The sequence below is a fragment of the Melopsittacus undulatus genome, chromosome 2 (assembly GCF_012275295.1).
Source record: "Melopsittacus undulatus isolate bMelUnd1 chromosome 2, bMelUnd1.mat.Z, whole genome shotgun sequence".
Classification (NCBI taxonomy): domain Eukaryota; kingdom Metazoa; phylum Chordata; class Aves; order Psittaciformes; family Psittaculidae; genus Melopsittacus; species Melopsittacus undulatus.
The window spans coordinates 109,004,305-109,021,348 of record NC_047528.1 but is presented as its reverse complement, the minus strand read 5'-3'; the positions used below and the strand labels follow the sequence as shown (position 1 = coordinate 109,021,348).

Below are 17,044 nucleotides of genomic sequence, written 5' to 3'. Positions count from 1 at the left end.
AATCAGTTCAACAAAAGAATTGTTGCTCTGAAACCCTGCCTGCCTTCTGGGCTGCTACCAGGCAGAAGGAGAATTTATTTACCTCTGTCTTTTAATTTGACATTGATTTTAAATTAATGTAATTCACTGGAAGCTTCAGGAGTCAAGTCCTTTAGACAGTCTTGTAGTGTATCATCACCTTTTGTCTTGTTCCTGTAGGACAGATAAATGCTAGTGCTGTTTGAATTTCCAGGGATTACTCTGAGTGTGTTCTGGTGAGTTCAGCACAGTGTGCAAGGTATTCTCTGCAGATAGAGAATCGCTGTGGGTATTGATGTGGGAGGAGAGTATTTGTTAGGATATTTTGGGGTAGAAATTTACATACTACACAGCATATTGCAAAATCTCTTTAGGGGGCAGATTAGCAGCTTTATCTGAAAGGAGTTTATATTTGCAGCAGGAGCTGCATTATGAGTTTCTTGCCATCTTTTTAACAACCTAATAGTCTAAATGAATGATCTAGTAGCCTTTGAACCTGTTTCATGTTCACCTGTGGTATGTGCAGATTTGAACATGCAGGGAAAATGAGTTTCCTGTTCTGCAGAAATGGAGAGCTGTTGTCAGTTTTGAGATACCTCACGCACTATGTATTCATGGTAAAAGAAGGTAAGAAGGAGCATGCAGGACCAATTATGCTTGTAGGTTGCCTTAAAGGATTAGGTCAGTGCTGAGAAGAGTCTATCCAGTAATTGCTCTCTTCTACCTTTTAAAAGAGCATCTGCATTTTCCCCATCTGTCTTTTGAGGGAGAAAGCGTATCTTTAGATCAGCAACTGGTGCAGCTTTTCTGAGTGGATATCACTACTTCTTGTACAGATTCAAGAGTAGTTAAGAGTGTCACAGGAAGACTAGAAATATTCTCTGCTCCCGGTATTCAGCACAAGAGAGTTCCTGCAGCTTCTGTAATAATGCTAAGTACTCTGCATAAGGAAGTGGCAGCCAGCAATAAAAAAAGGAAAAGAGGGAGAAAGAAGAATAACTAGCAATGATCACATTCTTTCATCAAATCATGGTGCATGTTTCTGCAACTACCTATGTGTGAACTTGCACCAAACCTATTGTTTGATGCTTAGCACAGCTGAATGCAGTTCTTTAATGCTAAGCATATTTTTAATAGCCTGCTATTGGTGTGACACATAATTACCACATAACAAATGGAGGGAACGGTGAAGTCACAGGCTCTGTATTGTATGTAAGACTGTGTGTACATGTATATATAGACATATACATATACACATATGTATGTGCATGCATATACATACGTATAGAGGTACACGCATATACGCATGTGTATGTATATGGGAAACACCTCTGATTAATCCATATTATTATCCAGGAGTAGTTTTTTAGTCATCAGAAAACTCCAAACAAAACAAAAAATCCACTTTTCTCCATATGTGAAGTGACCTTTGCATAGTTTCCCAACATTTTAACCGTGTGAATGGCTCTATTCATTCAGACTAGCTTTAAGTCAGCATGAGAAATAGCTTTGTATCCTCTCCTTGACACTGAATACAACTGAATGCTTATAGAAAACATTAAAAAAATGTGTAGTATTTTCTAAGTGCCTTCCCAGACCCTGACCAATGGAATCACTGTCAATAAACTGAAATTCAATCAGATCACTCAGCCCTGTTGTAATCAAACATCTCATTTAAAACTCTGTGAAACTTATATGAGTTTATAGCTTCCATATATATGAAATCCTTGTTGTAGCACTGTGTTTTGTTATCGTAGTCCTTGTGTTGGTTAGTCTTTTAGCTTGGGAGCTTAGAAGTATAGCAGAAGAAGTATACTTTGGTATACTTTATGAATACTTTGAATATGATGAATACTTTGTATATTGCCTGTATATAAGTAGCTAGGAAAGTGTGATGGACTCAAAATTAGTATGCTATAGGTGTGCTGTAGGGATCCATTTCTTCTCAGTGAGTTAGTGAGTGTGTTTGTGTTTCTGCCATGCTGTACAAGAGTTTCCATACTGTTTCATAGCAGCATACTGTCACTCTTCAGCCTAGTCAACTCTGAATTTTCAGATGTTGTCCACTAGGCAGCAGTTAGTAGAGTTTAAAAGCACAGCAAAGACAAGATGGAAAGTTCTAACAAAATTATGTTGTCTTTCAGTATAGCTTCTAATTTAGGTAGGAATCAAACCCAGTGTTTGATTATTAAACATCATAGCCTTCTATTGTAACTTAGGTTGAGAATATGTATTACAAAGTGAATGAAAGTATTATTCTTGCTGAATTTTTTAGTAAACATGAGATTCGCAAAGTCTTTATGTCCGTAAAACATTTAGTTAATCAAAGTCAAACATGGATAAAAACAATTTACTCTGATTTACAGACTCCCTTCATCTGGAAACAGCTGGTTAATGTTCTTCTTAAAAACACAGCTTGATTCTTTCGGTATTAACAAGCTATTATTGTGAGTTATATCCCTCTTTCAGTGCATAAATTCACTTAAAGTGAATGCAGAGAAGTTTATAAAATGCAAGCTTAATGTTGTTGTAACATATGTTGCAAGGTTTTTAACAGTGACAGTTTTGATGAAAGACATTTCTGCTTTGCTCTCATAAATAAAGCTTTCTTCTTGCTTGCCCTCCTTTCTAATGTCTAAGAATCTGTGTCCCCTCTGAATGCCCCAGTAAACTGTAACAGGATTATAGGAGAAGCATAATAGACCTGGTTTTTGTGTTTAGCCTTAATTTCATTTATTCTTAAGAGAAGTGAGACAAATGTGCCTCTAATTCTGAAATACTTCTGAACTAGCAAATTGTCAAGAGTGGAAAAGAAATCCTACTTGTTGATCTTAGCTAGAACCCAGAGATTTACCAAACAGCAATTTGTATAGTCTGCCTATTTGTGCGGCTCTTTATTTGTTGTCTACAGAAGCAGCTGGGTTTGGTTTGATTTTATCCATCAAATTGGTTTGATTGTCTTTTTAGAAAATTCATGCAAACATCATAATGCCTCAAATCATTGTTTCAGACATTTTTTTTCCCCCTAAGAGACAAAACACATTTTCAGTTTTTCCTTCACACAAATCCTATTTATAGTTCCAATAAGTTAGAATTGTTAGACTTCTGTGTATGGTCCAATCTGGAGTTTGGCTCATCTAGCAACGTACAAAAATGTAAACCAAAAACAGCATTCCATTTCCATCTGATGGCCTAAGAGCATCACAGCCCCAGGACATAAAGAGATGGCTTAGATTGTGAACACAAGAAACAGCACATGTCCTTAGAAGCTGTTTCCTCTGCGTCTGTCTTATGTTTATTTTACTTACCTGTGCATCTCATGAAAAGATGAGCTGTGAGCCAAGTAATGACTAACTGAAAGCATGTAGGGTATCTTCAAAGACTTGTCCCTTTCTGAAAATAATTTGTTTTTCTTCTCCTATTTCAGTGCATCAGTAGCCAAGATGTGCTTAATAAGTTTACATGCATTAAGCATTATGCCAAAGTTCTCTTTTCATTATTTGTTGCAGAGGTGGGGCCTTGTTTTGTGATTTAAGGTGGTATTAGTTATGATATATAGAGCTGGGGAAAGTAAAATAGAAATATTCTATAACAAGTAATGTGAGAAAAATGTTTTTTAGACAAAGTGTCTTTAGACACTTTAATCAACAGTGACTTACAGGAAGGCAGTTTGATTTTTAAATTCGGCACTTAAACAACTGTTAATTTTTTCTTTTTCATGAGGACAGAATGTCTTTCTTTTTATACAGTTTTGTTACTTTAATACATTTATTAATGCATTATTTAATGCCCTTTCTAGGTTGACCGTCAATCCCAGTTTATTCAGGGCTACCGAGTGATGTATCGCCAAACATCTGGCTTGCCTTCTCCAGCTGTATGGCAGAACTTGGAGGTCAAAGTCCCAACTGAGCGCAGCGCTGTCCTCGTCAGCTTGAAAAAGGGGGTCACTTATGAAATTAAGGTTCGCCCCTATTTCAATGAATTCCAAGGAATGGACAGTGAATCAAAGTCTGCTCGCACCACAGAGGAAGGTTAGTAAAATAGTCAGAAAAGCAATTGGCTTCCACACCTAACACTGAATGGTTTTGGTTATTGTGTGTTATGAGTATATTCAGCTCTATTTCTTCCACATATTTTCTGTTTGTTAGATACAGGTTTGGAGTTAGAATTCAATATCATGATTAGAATTCAATATCATTATTATAATGTTTGGTTATATATTATTAAATAAAATTCGAATATCCAATATAATTATCAGAATTCAATATATTCAATATAATATTCGGTTTTGTACTATTAGTATTCCATGAGAAAGCACTGGACCAGTCCTATATTGTTCTGGTTGTTACGTCCTTCTGATCTAATGGTGGCACTGGGTCTTCCAAAAATTGTGCACTGCAACCATTCTTTTATAGCCAGTATTGCTGCAATAAAAGGCTTTGGTCTGCACTTTGAAAATAAAACTAATAAATGAAACCTTCTACAGGCAAGTGTTTGATATTAAGAACATCTTTCTGAATGGGTAACTATGTAGAGGAGCAGTTTGGGAAATGGGGACTAGTGAAGGACAGATATTTGACTGGTCTGAAGGAGCTCCAGTCTCAAGGTCAGGCCACTCTGTTGTTTCTCAGCAGAGCTCATGAAACTGCCCTATTTAGTTCTCCAGAGGATTCCCTTAAGTACCTTTCAAGCCTCTGTAAAACATTCAGGATGCAGACATAGTAAGCAGTTTACTGAAATGCACAAACATTTATATCCATAGCATGTACCATGGTATATAATTTTCTAAAACATACACAGTCCAAGCCTGCTTTTTTAATTAAAGGTAAAGGGAGTGAGGTGAGATACAAGTTTGGGGTTTTTTTCTTTTAGAAAAGTATGAGAAACCTATCTGTATGCCTATCTAATGTATCCTTTCCCTGGAAAATTTCACCTGCAAAAGTAGAATAATAATCATAACAATGAGAGTTCTTCTTCTCTCTGTTTCGTCTATTTCTTTCAAAGCAAGGGAAAGAAATACTGGTGAAGTATAAGAGTGCTCCTATGGTTTTCAATGGGTTTGAATGCACACTTTCCTTCCTATTGAAGATGCATCTTAATCATTTACAGTGGTCTCCTGAAGTTCAGTTTAGTGCTGATTGCCAAGTACTTCTTAATTCTAAAATGGATTTGCTTATTACTCACTTTTCTGTTTGATTTGTTATGATTATTACTCAACAAGTAAGTAATCATGAAGATAACTTGGTTGCCATTCATACTTTCTCAGTGAGAAAATTCAGTGTCCTGCAACATGTAGAACACTGTGTAGGAAGGTGTTGTCCAAGCCTTATTTAGAATTTGGGACTTTATGTTTCCCATTAGTTTGTTCAGACTATCAAGCCTAAATCAGCTGGCAAAAAAATATCTTTGCTGGGTTCTGAGCAAAGCTTTAAAAAATCCCAAGAAAATGGAAAGAAGCTTTCTACAGGTACAATTGCTTTTCTAGACTTAAGATATAGGATTTTGTCCCCTCCCTGGCAGATATTCTTCTTGTCCAATTTTAATTGATTGGGTTTTTTATTTATTTAGTTCATCTAACTGTCTCTTGCTAAAGGTAAATTAAGAACTACTGGAAAAGAGAGAAGATTTTGTACCTTCTATTTCTATAAAATACTTGAGGAATGACATTTTCTTTGATAAACCTCATCTCCCAGCAGAGCCTGTCACGTAATTTTCTACTTTAAAGGCCACTTTGTTCATGTGGAATAACTTTCCACATAGTGAAAATTTAAAGAACTTTTCTTGCCTACAGATATGTATAACTCACAGCCTAGGATACGCTTTGTAGATTAATGCAACCTTCAAGGAGTCTGTTTACAACTATCTCTCTCAAAAAAACATCAGCCTATAACATGTAGTATTACCACCAGACAAATGTCAGCCCCTGCAAATAAATCTTCCTCTTGTTTAGGTGATAAAGTTAAGTGCTTCCATGAGAGAACTGAGACATTCAGTAGATGCAGTTCTACATGTGTTTTCTTTAATTCCTCATAGCATATTTGCAATTATATTGTTGTTCATATATGAAAAAAATAACATCATCTGAATGTTTAATGACAGCAGTTTGCTTCGTGTCCAGTGAAGGAAGAGGGCAGTCTCTAAAGTGATCCCACTTGCTGTGTTGCCTGTGATTCCATTTTGAAAATGAGCTTTTTTAGGCTTGACATTTAAAAAATGTCAACTATGCTATTTTTAGAAAATAATTTGGAGAAGTGATACATGCCTTGGAATTTTTTGTTGTGACATCAAAACAAATAGCCCTGGTAAAGCCAAAGCACAACCAAAAAAGTAGTGGCAGATTTCTGCTGGATTAAATTTTATGTGCTATGTTATTCCTGAGGCCTACCTCCAAAAATCAATCGTGCTGCAGTTAGACCTTTCCTCTAGATCAGACATTTGTCACAGTTCAGTATCCATCCATCTCCTGCCTCTTTGGCCTTGTGAAGGTAACAAATGGAATTCTGTTTGGCTGCCTCTGGAAAAGATGAGCAGCGATTTGGGTGCTTTCATATCTGTAAGAAGAAGCTGAGCACTGGAATAATTGACCTGTCAAGAAGCAGGCAAGGTGTTCTCCACAAGCCAGCAGCAAGGGAAATGAGAAAACGGTTTAAAAAATGTTATTTTTCAATGTGATCTATTTAATAACTGCAGCAGTGTCAGAAGAGGGCCTTAATTTATATCATGGTGCCAGCTTACAGAGTGATATTATCAGAGAGAGGGAGCAGAACTGTTGTGTACACATATGCGTATACACATACAAATATGAGCAAAGTAAAATATTTTATTTTATCATTTTCACCATTTCTTTCACATTTGCTCTAAGGATAGTTTATTTCTTTCTTTTTTTTCTGTTTCTGCAATTACATCCACTGTTTTAAATCTCTTTTGTGGAGTAGTATTTGTTCTGGAGATTGTTTGTCACCACAAAAATATGACAGTCAGTAATGGAAGCCTCCTTAGTTTTTATCAGCTGCTGACTGCAAATTCCTTCGTGCAGCTCTTAAAATGATACTTTCAGCTGCATTCATCAGCTGCAATTTTAATTTTGCTTCAAACTTATCATTTATCATCTGAAAAAGCCCCAAACACACATTGATAGAATATTAACTAGAATATTCATGCAGTTTAAATGCAAAGACAAATGAATACAGTATGCTTTTCTTTAAATGTTACAGTATTCATTTTACATTTCTTTAGAATTTACTCTTCCCCTTCTCTTTCTTTCCATGTATTCATATATAAGAAATTATATTTCTGGATGTGTTTGAGGATGAAAGTAAATACATTTCAGCAAGTTGTTCCATAACACTTAGAACCAAAAATGAGTTGCATAGTGCTAAGCATTGTCATTTTAATGTTTATAATTTTCACATAATATGTTCTAATTAATATTGCATCCATGCATTTATTCATTGTTTGGTTTTTATTAAATAATTTGAAGACTGTTAAAATGCTATTTTTTTTGCAGTGTGGCAAATTATTTCAGTTACCATGAAATATACAATGCAACTATTAACTTCACCAATTTTATTCTTCTCACAATGGCAAGGAATAGACCAAGGCCACCCTTCTGTGCTTCACTTGAGCTGGCTAAGAGTCAAATTATCCACAATACAGCCCCATTTCTCACCTTTAGTACAGTGTTTCTCTGTGTCATGCAAGGTCACAAGGACTCTACCAAGCACTATTTCCTTTGCAGCTGAACCAGCAACTGAAAATGTAGCTGACAAAACATGCAACCTCACAAGACAGTAATGCATGTGCTACTTTTCCTCTAAAGTATTTTTTCTGATGTAATCTTGTATGGTCTCTTGTCCCCACCCCTGATATAATTGTTTTAAGTTGTCTAATTCATGCAACAGGCTACTCTTAACTCTTCAGGGTTATCAGGGTAAGGATTTTAGCTCAGTTCCATGGGCCTGTGCCAGGTCAAATGCTGAGGAGCATCTGAAGTGGGAACATAGCCAGTCTCAAAGAGGCCGCAGGGAACAATAAGGAAGTCTGAATTGACTCAGGAGACTGGAATAGTCCTGATATCTGTGGCTGTGTTTAGTTGTATTAACCTGCCAGGCTTTAACATAGATTCCTGTGGCTCTCTGCTTCTCTGAGAAGTGTTGTCCAAGGATGTTCATGCAGTTAGAAGTATCTGTTACAGATAAGACTAGAGTCCTGTTGCCAAAGAACTTAGCAGTGAAGGAGTCCTCTCTGAATAGGAACACTCTAGACCTGAGGGCTAGAGTCAGGGAGCTGTGACACATGACGTGAGATGCCCAAAACCAGCAGGCTATCAGGATTTTAAATTGGGGGCAGGAGGAACAATAAATATTTCAGGTTTTGGTACAAGGTCTACTATAAGTCTCCAAAATCTGCTTCCATATTCCATATTAAATGTTTTAAGATCATATTAAAGGTGATGACAAATACATGGATGAAAAACTCCATAAGGAGTTATTAGACACAAAGACATCACCCTGGAACAGAAAGTATCTAAGCAACAGGCTTCTGTGAATTGGAAAATTGTCCTGGAGAGTTATCACTGTATGCTTGATTTATTAATTCACACTTTCCTAGCCTCTTTCTATTAGTTTTATTGAAGACTGGATAGATGGACTAGGGTAAATGGACTAAATGGATCCTAGGACCGGTTCAGTGCAGCTTTTATGGATAATTTTTTTTCCTCAGGGACTATACATTATTAATACAATACACTTGACTTTGGTGACTTGGCTTGCCACTGTGGTGGTTTTAACACTTGCCTAGAAGAAAGGGAGAGAGGAGAAATGGGGCTGCAAGGAGTTTTAGGTGACTGAGGAGGGCCATATGCCACAGCCCTCTGCCGTGGCAGCTATAGCTATGGTGGGAGAGCCCCCGCGTGGAGATGCAGCAGATGCTCACAGAGGGGACTTTCTGTAGCAGAGCTGCTGTACCACTTCCCAGGCAACGTGATGAGTCAACAGAAGCACCCTGCTGCTGGTGTAGCTGTAAGAGGGGTTTGCCAGCAGAGCTCTGATCACTAACAGCTATCATTTGATTTTTCCATACTTCTAGCCAGTGTAGCAAGGCTGGCAAGCAATTGTCTTGTAGATGTGGCCTTGATACGCAGTGACCAGCCAAACAGCTGTGAATGGTTGAACTGAACAGGACTCTGAAGAGAAAGCATTTTGCCTAGGGAAAAGAGGACATAAGTATATATCTGACCTAACTCAGCACCTCCCCTGTTCACTGGTATTTGATATAAAGCCCTGAACACTTTAACTCTTTTCCACCTAGGACTTGCAAGGTTTTATGTTTGAAACTGTTCAGTTAATGTCTTCCTGGAGAGCAAATAAAGATCCTTAAATGTCTGCCACTCACATTATTATTAGGCCATGTGGAAAGAGAATTAAAACACTTTTCAGTCCAGGTGAAAAAGCCTCCAGGTGAAGTTAGCCTTACTAAGTTATGACTTAATTGATATGCCTGTAGGTACCCATGTATATTACAGAAAACAAATGCAAGCATGAGAATAATTCCAATGCAAAACTAAGAAATGATAAATATAAATAAATGAGGAGTGATTTGTATTGATTCTCCATTGCCACAAATTTCACATTGTCATCGAGCTATGCTTCTCTTCAGAAAGGCATTTTTCAGGATTATCAGTGCCTAACGAAATGTGCACACCTTGGCCTGCAGGGAGTGTGAACTTCATATACTGTCTAGTTGCTCTTATACTGCTTCAGCAAAATTTGTGCTCTAGCAAATGGGTTAATGTCTTGCTTCTGTTTGTTCCCTCTCCTTGGTGTAGCTCCGAGTGCCCCTCCTCAGTCTGTTACTGTCCTGACAGTTGGAAACCACAACAGCACAAGCATCAGCATCTCCTGGGATCCTCCGCCTCCAGATCACCAAAATGGAGTCATCCAGGAGTATAAGGTAGAAATAATGTCTAATGGGAGAGTTATGTGTGGAGGAAATAGCCTGTTTGAATTACAGACCAACAGCTCTGTTTATGGATTTAGATTCTGACAGCATTTGCAGCTGCCCATATAATTGTATGGAGATTGCTTGTTATAGCAGAAGCAAAAATGAGCTAGATCTGGAAGAGAACTGTAATGGCCAGCTAGTTTACAGTACTTCTCTTTCTTGCTTTTCCCTGCTGTGGAAGAAGGAGGATTTTTGTTAAGGGCCTCTGAACTCTCAAGACAGGCAGTGAAGGCCCTGTCTCAGAGTGCATTCAGTTTGACAGAAAAGCTGCCAGAAAAGATACCTCTTCTTTCCTCTGCAAAAATGCTAATCCTAACACTTCAAGTTCAAAGTCAAGGACTGTGGCTCTGGGAGAATACACAACTTCCTCCAAATACTCTTTCTGTCAAGATTCGCAACTTAAAGTGCTGGGTTATTCACTTTGAGGTCAAGCACCACTACTATATCCAGAGTTTGTTATATGACAGTTGCCTGCATTGGTTATATTTTTTCCTTCTTGGTGGCTGTGGTGGCTCAAAGTATCCACTCCCTATATATCATCTTAAATTTTGCTGTAGTCTGTAATTCCCCATTAGGCTCACTTTTGTACAAGTATATTTCCACAACATGGCAACAGTGCAGTGTGTTATTGGCGTGGGGGATGACTGGGGAGAATCAGACAAGGTTCAGCATTGACACGGGCTTGTGACATGGAACACATCATTAAGTGATCTTGCTGTGGCTAATTTGTATACCTAGCATGAAATCTTTAGTTGAGATAGAGCAGGACAGCTTTCTTGACAGTCCCGTAAAGGGTGGAAGTGGTAGATTCAGCTTATTTCACGCAAAAAGATGTCTTTCTTTTTCCATTGCTGTATCTTGAGGGAGCACAGCATCTAGAAGAGAGAAGGTGCTTGACTTTTAAATCAACTAATGGTTCAGCTTTTTCTAGTCTATCGCTTGGTCAGAGGGATGCAGCAAATGTTTACAATCATAGAAAGATAGACTGGTTTGGGTTGGAAAGGACCTTAAGATCATCTAGTTCCAACCCCTCTGGCATGAGCAGGGGTGCCTCATACTAGACCATGTCGCCCAAGACTATATTAATGTTTAGCATAGCACTTCTTTTGTTTTGCTTTTAGTCAATATCAAGATTTATTAATCCCAGTTTTTATTGATCTAATTTTCATAACAATTAATAATTATCTTTTGCTTTAATTAATCTTGATACTGACTTCAGTATAAGTCAATATTAACCATCAAGGACTTACAGGCAAATAACTGAAGCCCACTTCTAAACCACACATATGTATATATGAACCAAAGTAGACTGATGGTTAATAAAAGCTGTGTTCCAGGTGAGTGCTCAGTCCTCTAGGCTGTTTATAAAAACAGCTGGAGTCACTGCCTCTTACATCCCTTCTGTGTTCTATTGGGTGGCTGCGTGATTAGTGAGCTGGCTACAGGGAATGTAGTGCAAATAATTTAATAGTTCCTTGAAGATAAAATGAGTCCTGAGGTTTTACAGTGCATTTTCTAACAAATTGAATGTAGTTCTGTTGATTCTATTGCAAGCGTCAGAGTGCCAGTAAATTCATTTATGAATTAAATGCCCTTAATTAGGGGCATCTCATAACTACTGTAACCTAAAACCAGGGCAGACAAGGAGTGAGAGAATGAGTGTAATAGTTTCTCACCCTAAATCATTCTGGCCTGAAAATAAGGTCTGCTGGAGCTTAGAAAAACAAGGATTTCTTTTGCCCTCCAAATATTCCTCAGTGTTTCACAGAAAAAAGATAAGGTGAGATAAAACACTGAGCAGGGTCAAAAATAAGTGTAAAGAGAGTGTTGCTGTTGCTTAAACAAATCACTTGGTTGCTGATAGTGGTTCCATCAATAGTGCTTTCTTTTGCTATTATAGGTATGTAGCGTACATGTGGTATCTTTATGCATTGATTTTCTTGACTGGTAGTAAATGCTTTCTTTAATAACACAAAAACAGTATATGCAGATAACACTTATCGAAGAAGAATCCCTAAAAGGTCTTGGTTTTGAAACTTCTTGGAAAATGCCTATGGAAAAATGTAAGAGAGACATAACACTGAAATCATAGATCTTTCTAATACAAAAATGCCAGTTGAGATTCCAGAGTGTTTTTTTCTGTTTAATTAGAGAGTGTTTGAGTCAGGAACTGATACCTGAAATCTTGAACAGTGTAAGCAATCACAAAACTGGCAGTAAAAGTGAGTTTGTACTTACTCTATTTCAGAAACTTCACATATCCCTGTTGTGCTGTGAAAGGAAGTAGAAAACTATTCTGAAAATAGTTTCTTCTTTAGTACTTTAGAAAGTGTTTCAAGCTGTGCATGTATAATTTGTTGTCCTTTTGCTATTCAGTGGGAAATTAAGAATGAAAAAAAAAGTGGGCTTTCTTTTCTAGGAAAGGTTTGGTGGTAATCATATTACTGAACAAGAGTCCAGTTATTGCATAATGCCTCTTTTTCACTTGGATGATTCTGATCTGTTCTAAGAAGCTTAACCACAGAATTTGTACTCCATGGAGAGCAAGTGTCCAGAGAGGTATTTGCAAGCGGTCGTTGCAGCTGGCTCAGTCCTATGCTAAGATGGTACAGCTTGCTGAGCTAAATCATCCCAATTCCAGCTACTCTTGGGTAGTAACATTATTAAGAAGACCAGTATAAGTGATTGTCACGCAATACCTTGGTATGTCATATCTATGTGCATTTGTATATGTTTGAAAATTTCGTATTTTTTAACACATCAACTTTTGTCCCAGATCTGGTGCCTAGGTAATGAGACTCGATTTCATATCAACAAAACAGTAGATGCAGCCATTCGGTCTGTAATAATAGGTGGCCTATATCCAGGTATTCAGTACCGTGTGGAAGTTGCTGCAAGCACCAGTGCAGGTGTGGGAGTAAAAAGTGAACCACAACCCATAATAATTGGTAAGTTGAATGTCTGTTTTGTTGTTCTGGTTTGCCCATTTCAACTTTCAGAAATGCTTTCATAAATCACTTCTGGAAGCATAAAAATCCATGGAGCAACAGACGAGTTTTGAATAGAGGTAGTTAGTTAGCTTTTAATGTCTCACTGCCTGCAGACGTCGTGTCTTCTCTTTGTGCAGAGCTCTCATGGTCAATGGAGGAAAATGTGTTCCTGAAACACAGGAGAAAAGGGAGATAATCTAGTGAAACGGATTTTTCTTTTTGCAAATTTACCACTTTATCAGCTTGATGGGTTTATGGAACTGACAGATCCAGCTCCCTTTTCCTCCTGCTCAGATGACTGTAATATTGCCTTACTCTTACCGTTGGTGCCTAAGGCACTATTTACAGCTGGTTTTATGAACATTTAAAGTCAGTGTTTCTCAGGTATCCCAAGCTCAAGCAGATGAGCTTCCTCTATCAAAGTATAAGTGACTTCTACTCCAAATAGAGAGAGCAAAGGTAGTGTGCACAAATCTGTGCCTTTGAAATGACTTTCTCAGTAGCGGTTTCCATGCTGAATTCATTTCCTGACCCGAGGGAAACATGTATTCTGTTTCTTCTGAAATTCTTTTCAAGTATCAAATATAAAGGCAGGAACAATACAGGAAGGATAAGAACATAATAGAATATAACATGTTTAACAAAACCAAATAGAATTGTGTAGGGAAGCACCTCATATGACTATTTTGTTGCATCTGTATGATCTAATTTTATTACTTAAACAGGGTTTTGTTTGCTTTTGTTTTTGTTAAATATTTTCTTTCTAGAAAATTTTGTCAAGAGAATGTCCAAAACATGAACATGTTAAGTGTAGACCTTTACAAAAAGCCAATTCCCTAAGCATTGCTTAAATGTTTAATGATATGCATGTTCCCTATCCATCTAAACAGTATTTGGGGTATGTGAACTTTGAATATCTTGTCACTGGAGAAGGAATGAAGAGTGGATGTGAAGATAGCACTGGTTTTTGGAAAACAGCAGCTATGGAAAGGCCAAAGAAAAGAGGAAGGGAAAGTTTTGTAGAATTGAAAGCAAGGAATTGATTTTTGCAAAATGAAAGAAACCTGTCCTCTAATAGGCCTGAATTTTGGACCTCTGTGTAAAGAACTGTGTAAAGAAAGTTGTGCAACTAGTCTGTCATTGCATTCTGTTGAGAAGGACTTTTTTCCTTAGAGAGTTCATTGAGCAAGGCACTAAACACAGGGGGCTTGTTCCAGCAAAACACTTAAGTGTGTTGCATTCTAAGCTTGTGAGTAGCCTTGTATCATGTAACGTGTTGTGGGTTAAACTTTCACTAAAGTGCTTTGCTGGATGATTCCCAGAATGCTCAGCCCTGCATCTGGCTACACCTCTTCATCCTGACTTTTTCCTTGCAAAAAGTGACTAGTATAATCAAGAGGTAAAAGTGAAGATATCTGTGTTGCTGCAGGAAGGAGAAAAGGGATATTACAATGTAAATAGAGTAGAAAAGAAAGCAAAAATGTATTTGGTATTTAGAGACATAGTTTTGCATTGTCAGACTTACAGTTATATTTATTTGTTCCTTAAATGATTCCAGAATTTCTGCTTCATCAAGCTTGTCTGGTGGCATCTTTGCATGTTTGAGAGTCTTGTGCATGAAATAAAGAAGAGTATTCTCTGTTTGGGTTGTGTTGCTGTTCACATCTCTGTGTTCCCTCTTGGGAACCCAAAGCTGGGTGTGGTTACAGTTACTCTTATGGTTTGTATATCCCTTTTCTTTAGGTCCCATTTTTCTATTGTTTCTGAATTGCTGGCAGTCATTTCTTGGACCCTAAATTTGCCTGATAAAGATAACAGTGTTTAGGCGATACCATTTCCGAAAATCTGAATTGATACCAGTCAATGTTTGACTAAGAATCAAGAATGCAAAATAAGAACTTTGTTTTTTAGATAAATTAAAAAAAAAATAAAAATACATGGATTAAAAGAAAGCTAATGAATAAACCTCAAAACATCACAATGAATAGGACAACATTACTGAGTGATTGTATTATAATGTAGTTCTATATGGTCTGGTGCTTAGCTATACTATTTAACAGCTTGCATACATACTGAACAACTGCAGAAATGCTGAATTATGGAGAGAGCAGGTCAGTGATGCAGAAGAGTTAAGCACTGTTGCTAAACAGCATGACTGTCATCAAGTATGGAGCCCATTGTATAAAAAGAAAGATGTTATTCTTAAATATAGGATATGTTTTTCTAAGAAGAAGGGTTTTTTTTTTCAGAAAATAACTCATTTCCATGGTGGGTAATCTACTACTGACTTCTTAGACCAATTCTAGATGACAGAGCCATGACAATCCAGAAAGTGTACCCAGGACAATATGAAGCAGTAGGAAGTATATTACTTCTTCAGTTAGAAATTTTATTACTGTTACAGGATTCCTATGCCCATACTTCAAGCAGGACATTGAAAAGTTTTATTGAAGGCTCAAAGAGAATCGAGAATAACATTTTTGTGATCACTGTTGGTATACTAAAAAACTGCATTTGGAAAATCAGAAATAAAAATGAAGATAACAACAGTGTTGGTGAATGGTATAGCTATTGTTTCTCTTCATCAGTTGGCCTGTTCAGCTTTACATTCCATCATTGGTATAATAACATGAGGAACAGCTGCAAACTTTCACAGTAATAGGTGCAATTGAATCTGATGTGTCTAATTAATTTTTAGTCCAACAAATTAGTTTTGTTCTTCATTACTCTCCAATGGGAGGAAGACATTATATTTCATTATGTTTTTGTCTTCAGGAACAATGGAGCGTTACAGGTCGCACACTTCCCATGTCTATGTTGTAATTAGTTGAACTGACAGCATTGTTACCAAAACACCTGCAGTATATAAAATAGTACAGTGGTACCCTGGATGACATATTTATTACCTCTGCTTAAATATTAACTAAAGAAATACAAAATTAATGCCATTTGTTTCCCCAAACACCAACAATTGCATGAATTTTATCAAACATCAGTGGGTAACATACATCTGTATCCATTTATTTTTCAGTCATCAAACTCACAGGACATATGTTAGTTTGACATTTAAAAGAATTATTAGTTTTGCAGTTGTAATTGCTAGGCACTGAAGGGCAAGAGTAAACAGCCAGATGGAAAACTTTAGAAGTTAACTTGGAGACAGATTGCACCTTCCTCTAGAAGAGACGGATAAAGTCCACTGAAAGCTCTCTCTGGGCTCTCTGCAGTTTGCTCTCACACCCTGCATTCTCTAGAAGACATTAGAGAAGAAAATGAGATCTTCAGTCTTTTTGAAGGCTTTAGCTGGAAGCAGTTGTTCTTTTCGTGAGTGCTGGAGCATCTGCTCCCAAAGCTGGTGCCCCTGAAGCGCTTCCCTGTCTTCTCTTGTCCGAGGCAATACGGCTGCCTCTGAAGCAGTGCTGACATTACCTGTTTCCTCACTGTCCCACAGCTTTTACCTCTCCTCCAAAGGGCACAGAAATTAACTGAAAGTTAATGGCAATTGCAGCAGCATCAACTCCCATGCTGATTTCTACTAGAAAATCAATTGTGTGCCTGAAAGAGTGTACCATAGAGTGCTTCCCTCTATTAGTTTTACTCTCAGTACTTCCTGTTTCAGCACTGGAGTGCACCTATGGACTAATTCCATGGGCAGAAAAAAATGGGAAAATCTGATAATGGAGCCACCACTGCCTCCCTTCTTTTCCTTGCACAGGTCCTCACTGAGTTTTATTCTCACTTACTGCATCAGGACCGGAAACCACCCGGCCTTTGGCAGCCACAAGTCATGATAGGGAAGTATGGGAAAGGACAGATAAAGCTGCCAGGACCTGATGTTAGCAATGCTTGCCAGCATGGCCAGTACAGACATGATACCAGTACTGGTGTACTGCCTTTTTATACATCAGCAGGTGTTGTTCTGTCAGCATCCTTCTGTGGGACGTATTTTGTTTGCAGAAAGCCTGTTTTGTTTCCTGCACAGAAGTACTGAAAGCCAGCCAAGCTCTAGCACAGTTTCAACAGTCTGTTTGCAA

General features: G+C 37.7%; 1 protein-coding gene across 5 annotated transcripts in view; it reads left to right on the top strand.

The window, feature by feature from the left end:
- ROBO2 (roundabout guidance receptor 2) overlaps positions 1-17,044 on the top strand; it is a 400,731-nt gene that overhangs the window by 323,328 nt on the left and 60,359 nt on the right. For all 5 annotated transcript variants that reach the window (XM_031046916.2, XM_031046914.2, XM_034073045.1 and 2 more), the window contains exons 14-16: positions 3,818-4,049; positions 9,845-9,969; positions 12,797-12,968. In XM_031046916.2, coding sequence (XP_030902776.2) covers positions 3,818-4,049; positions 9,845-9,969; positions 12,797-12,968 — 529 coding nt within the window. The remainder of the gene's footprint in view (positions 1-3,817; positions 4,050-9,844; positions 9,970-12,796; positions 12,969-17,044) is intronic.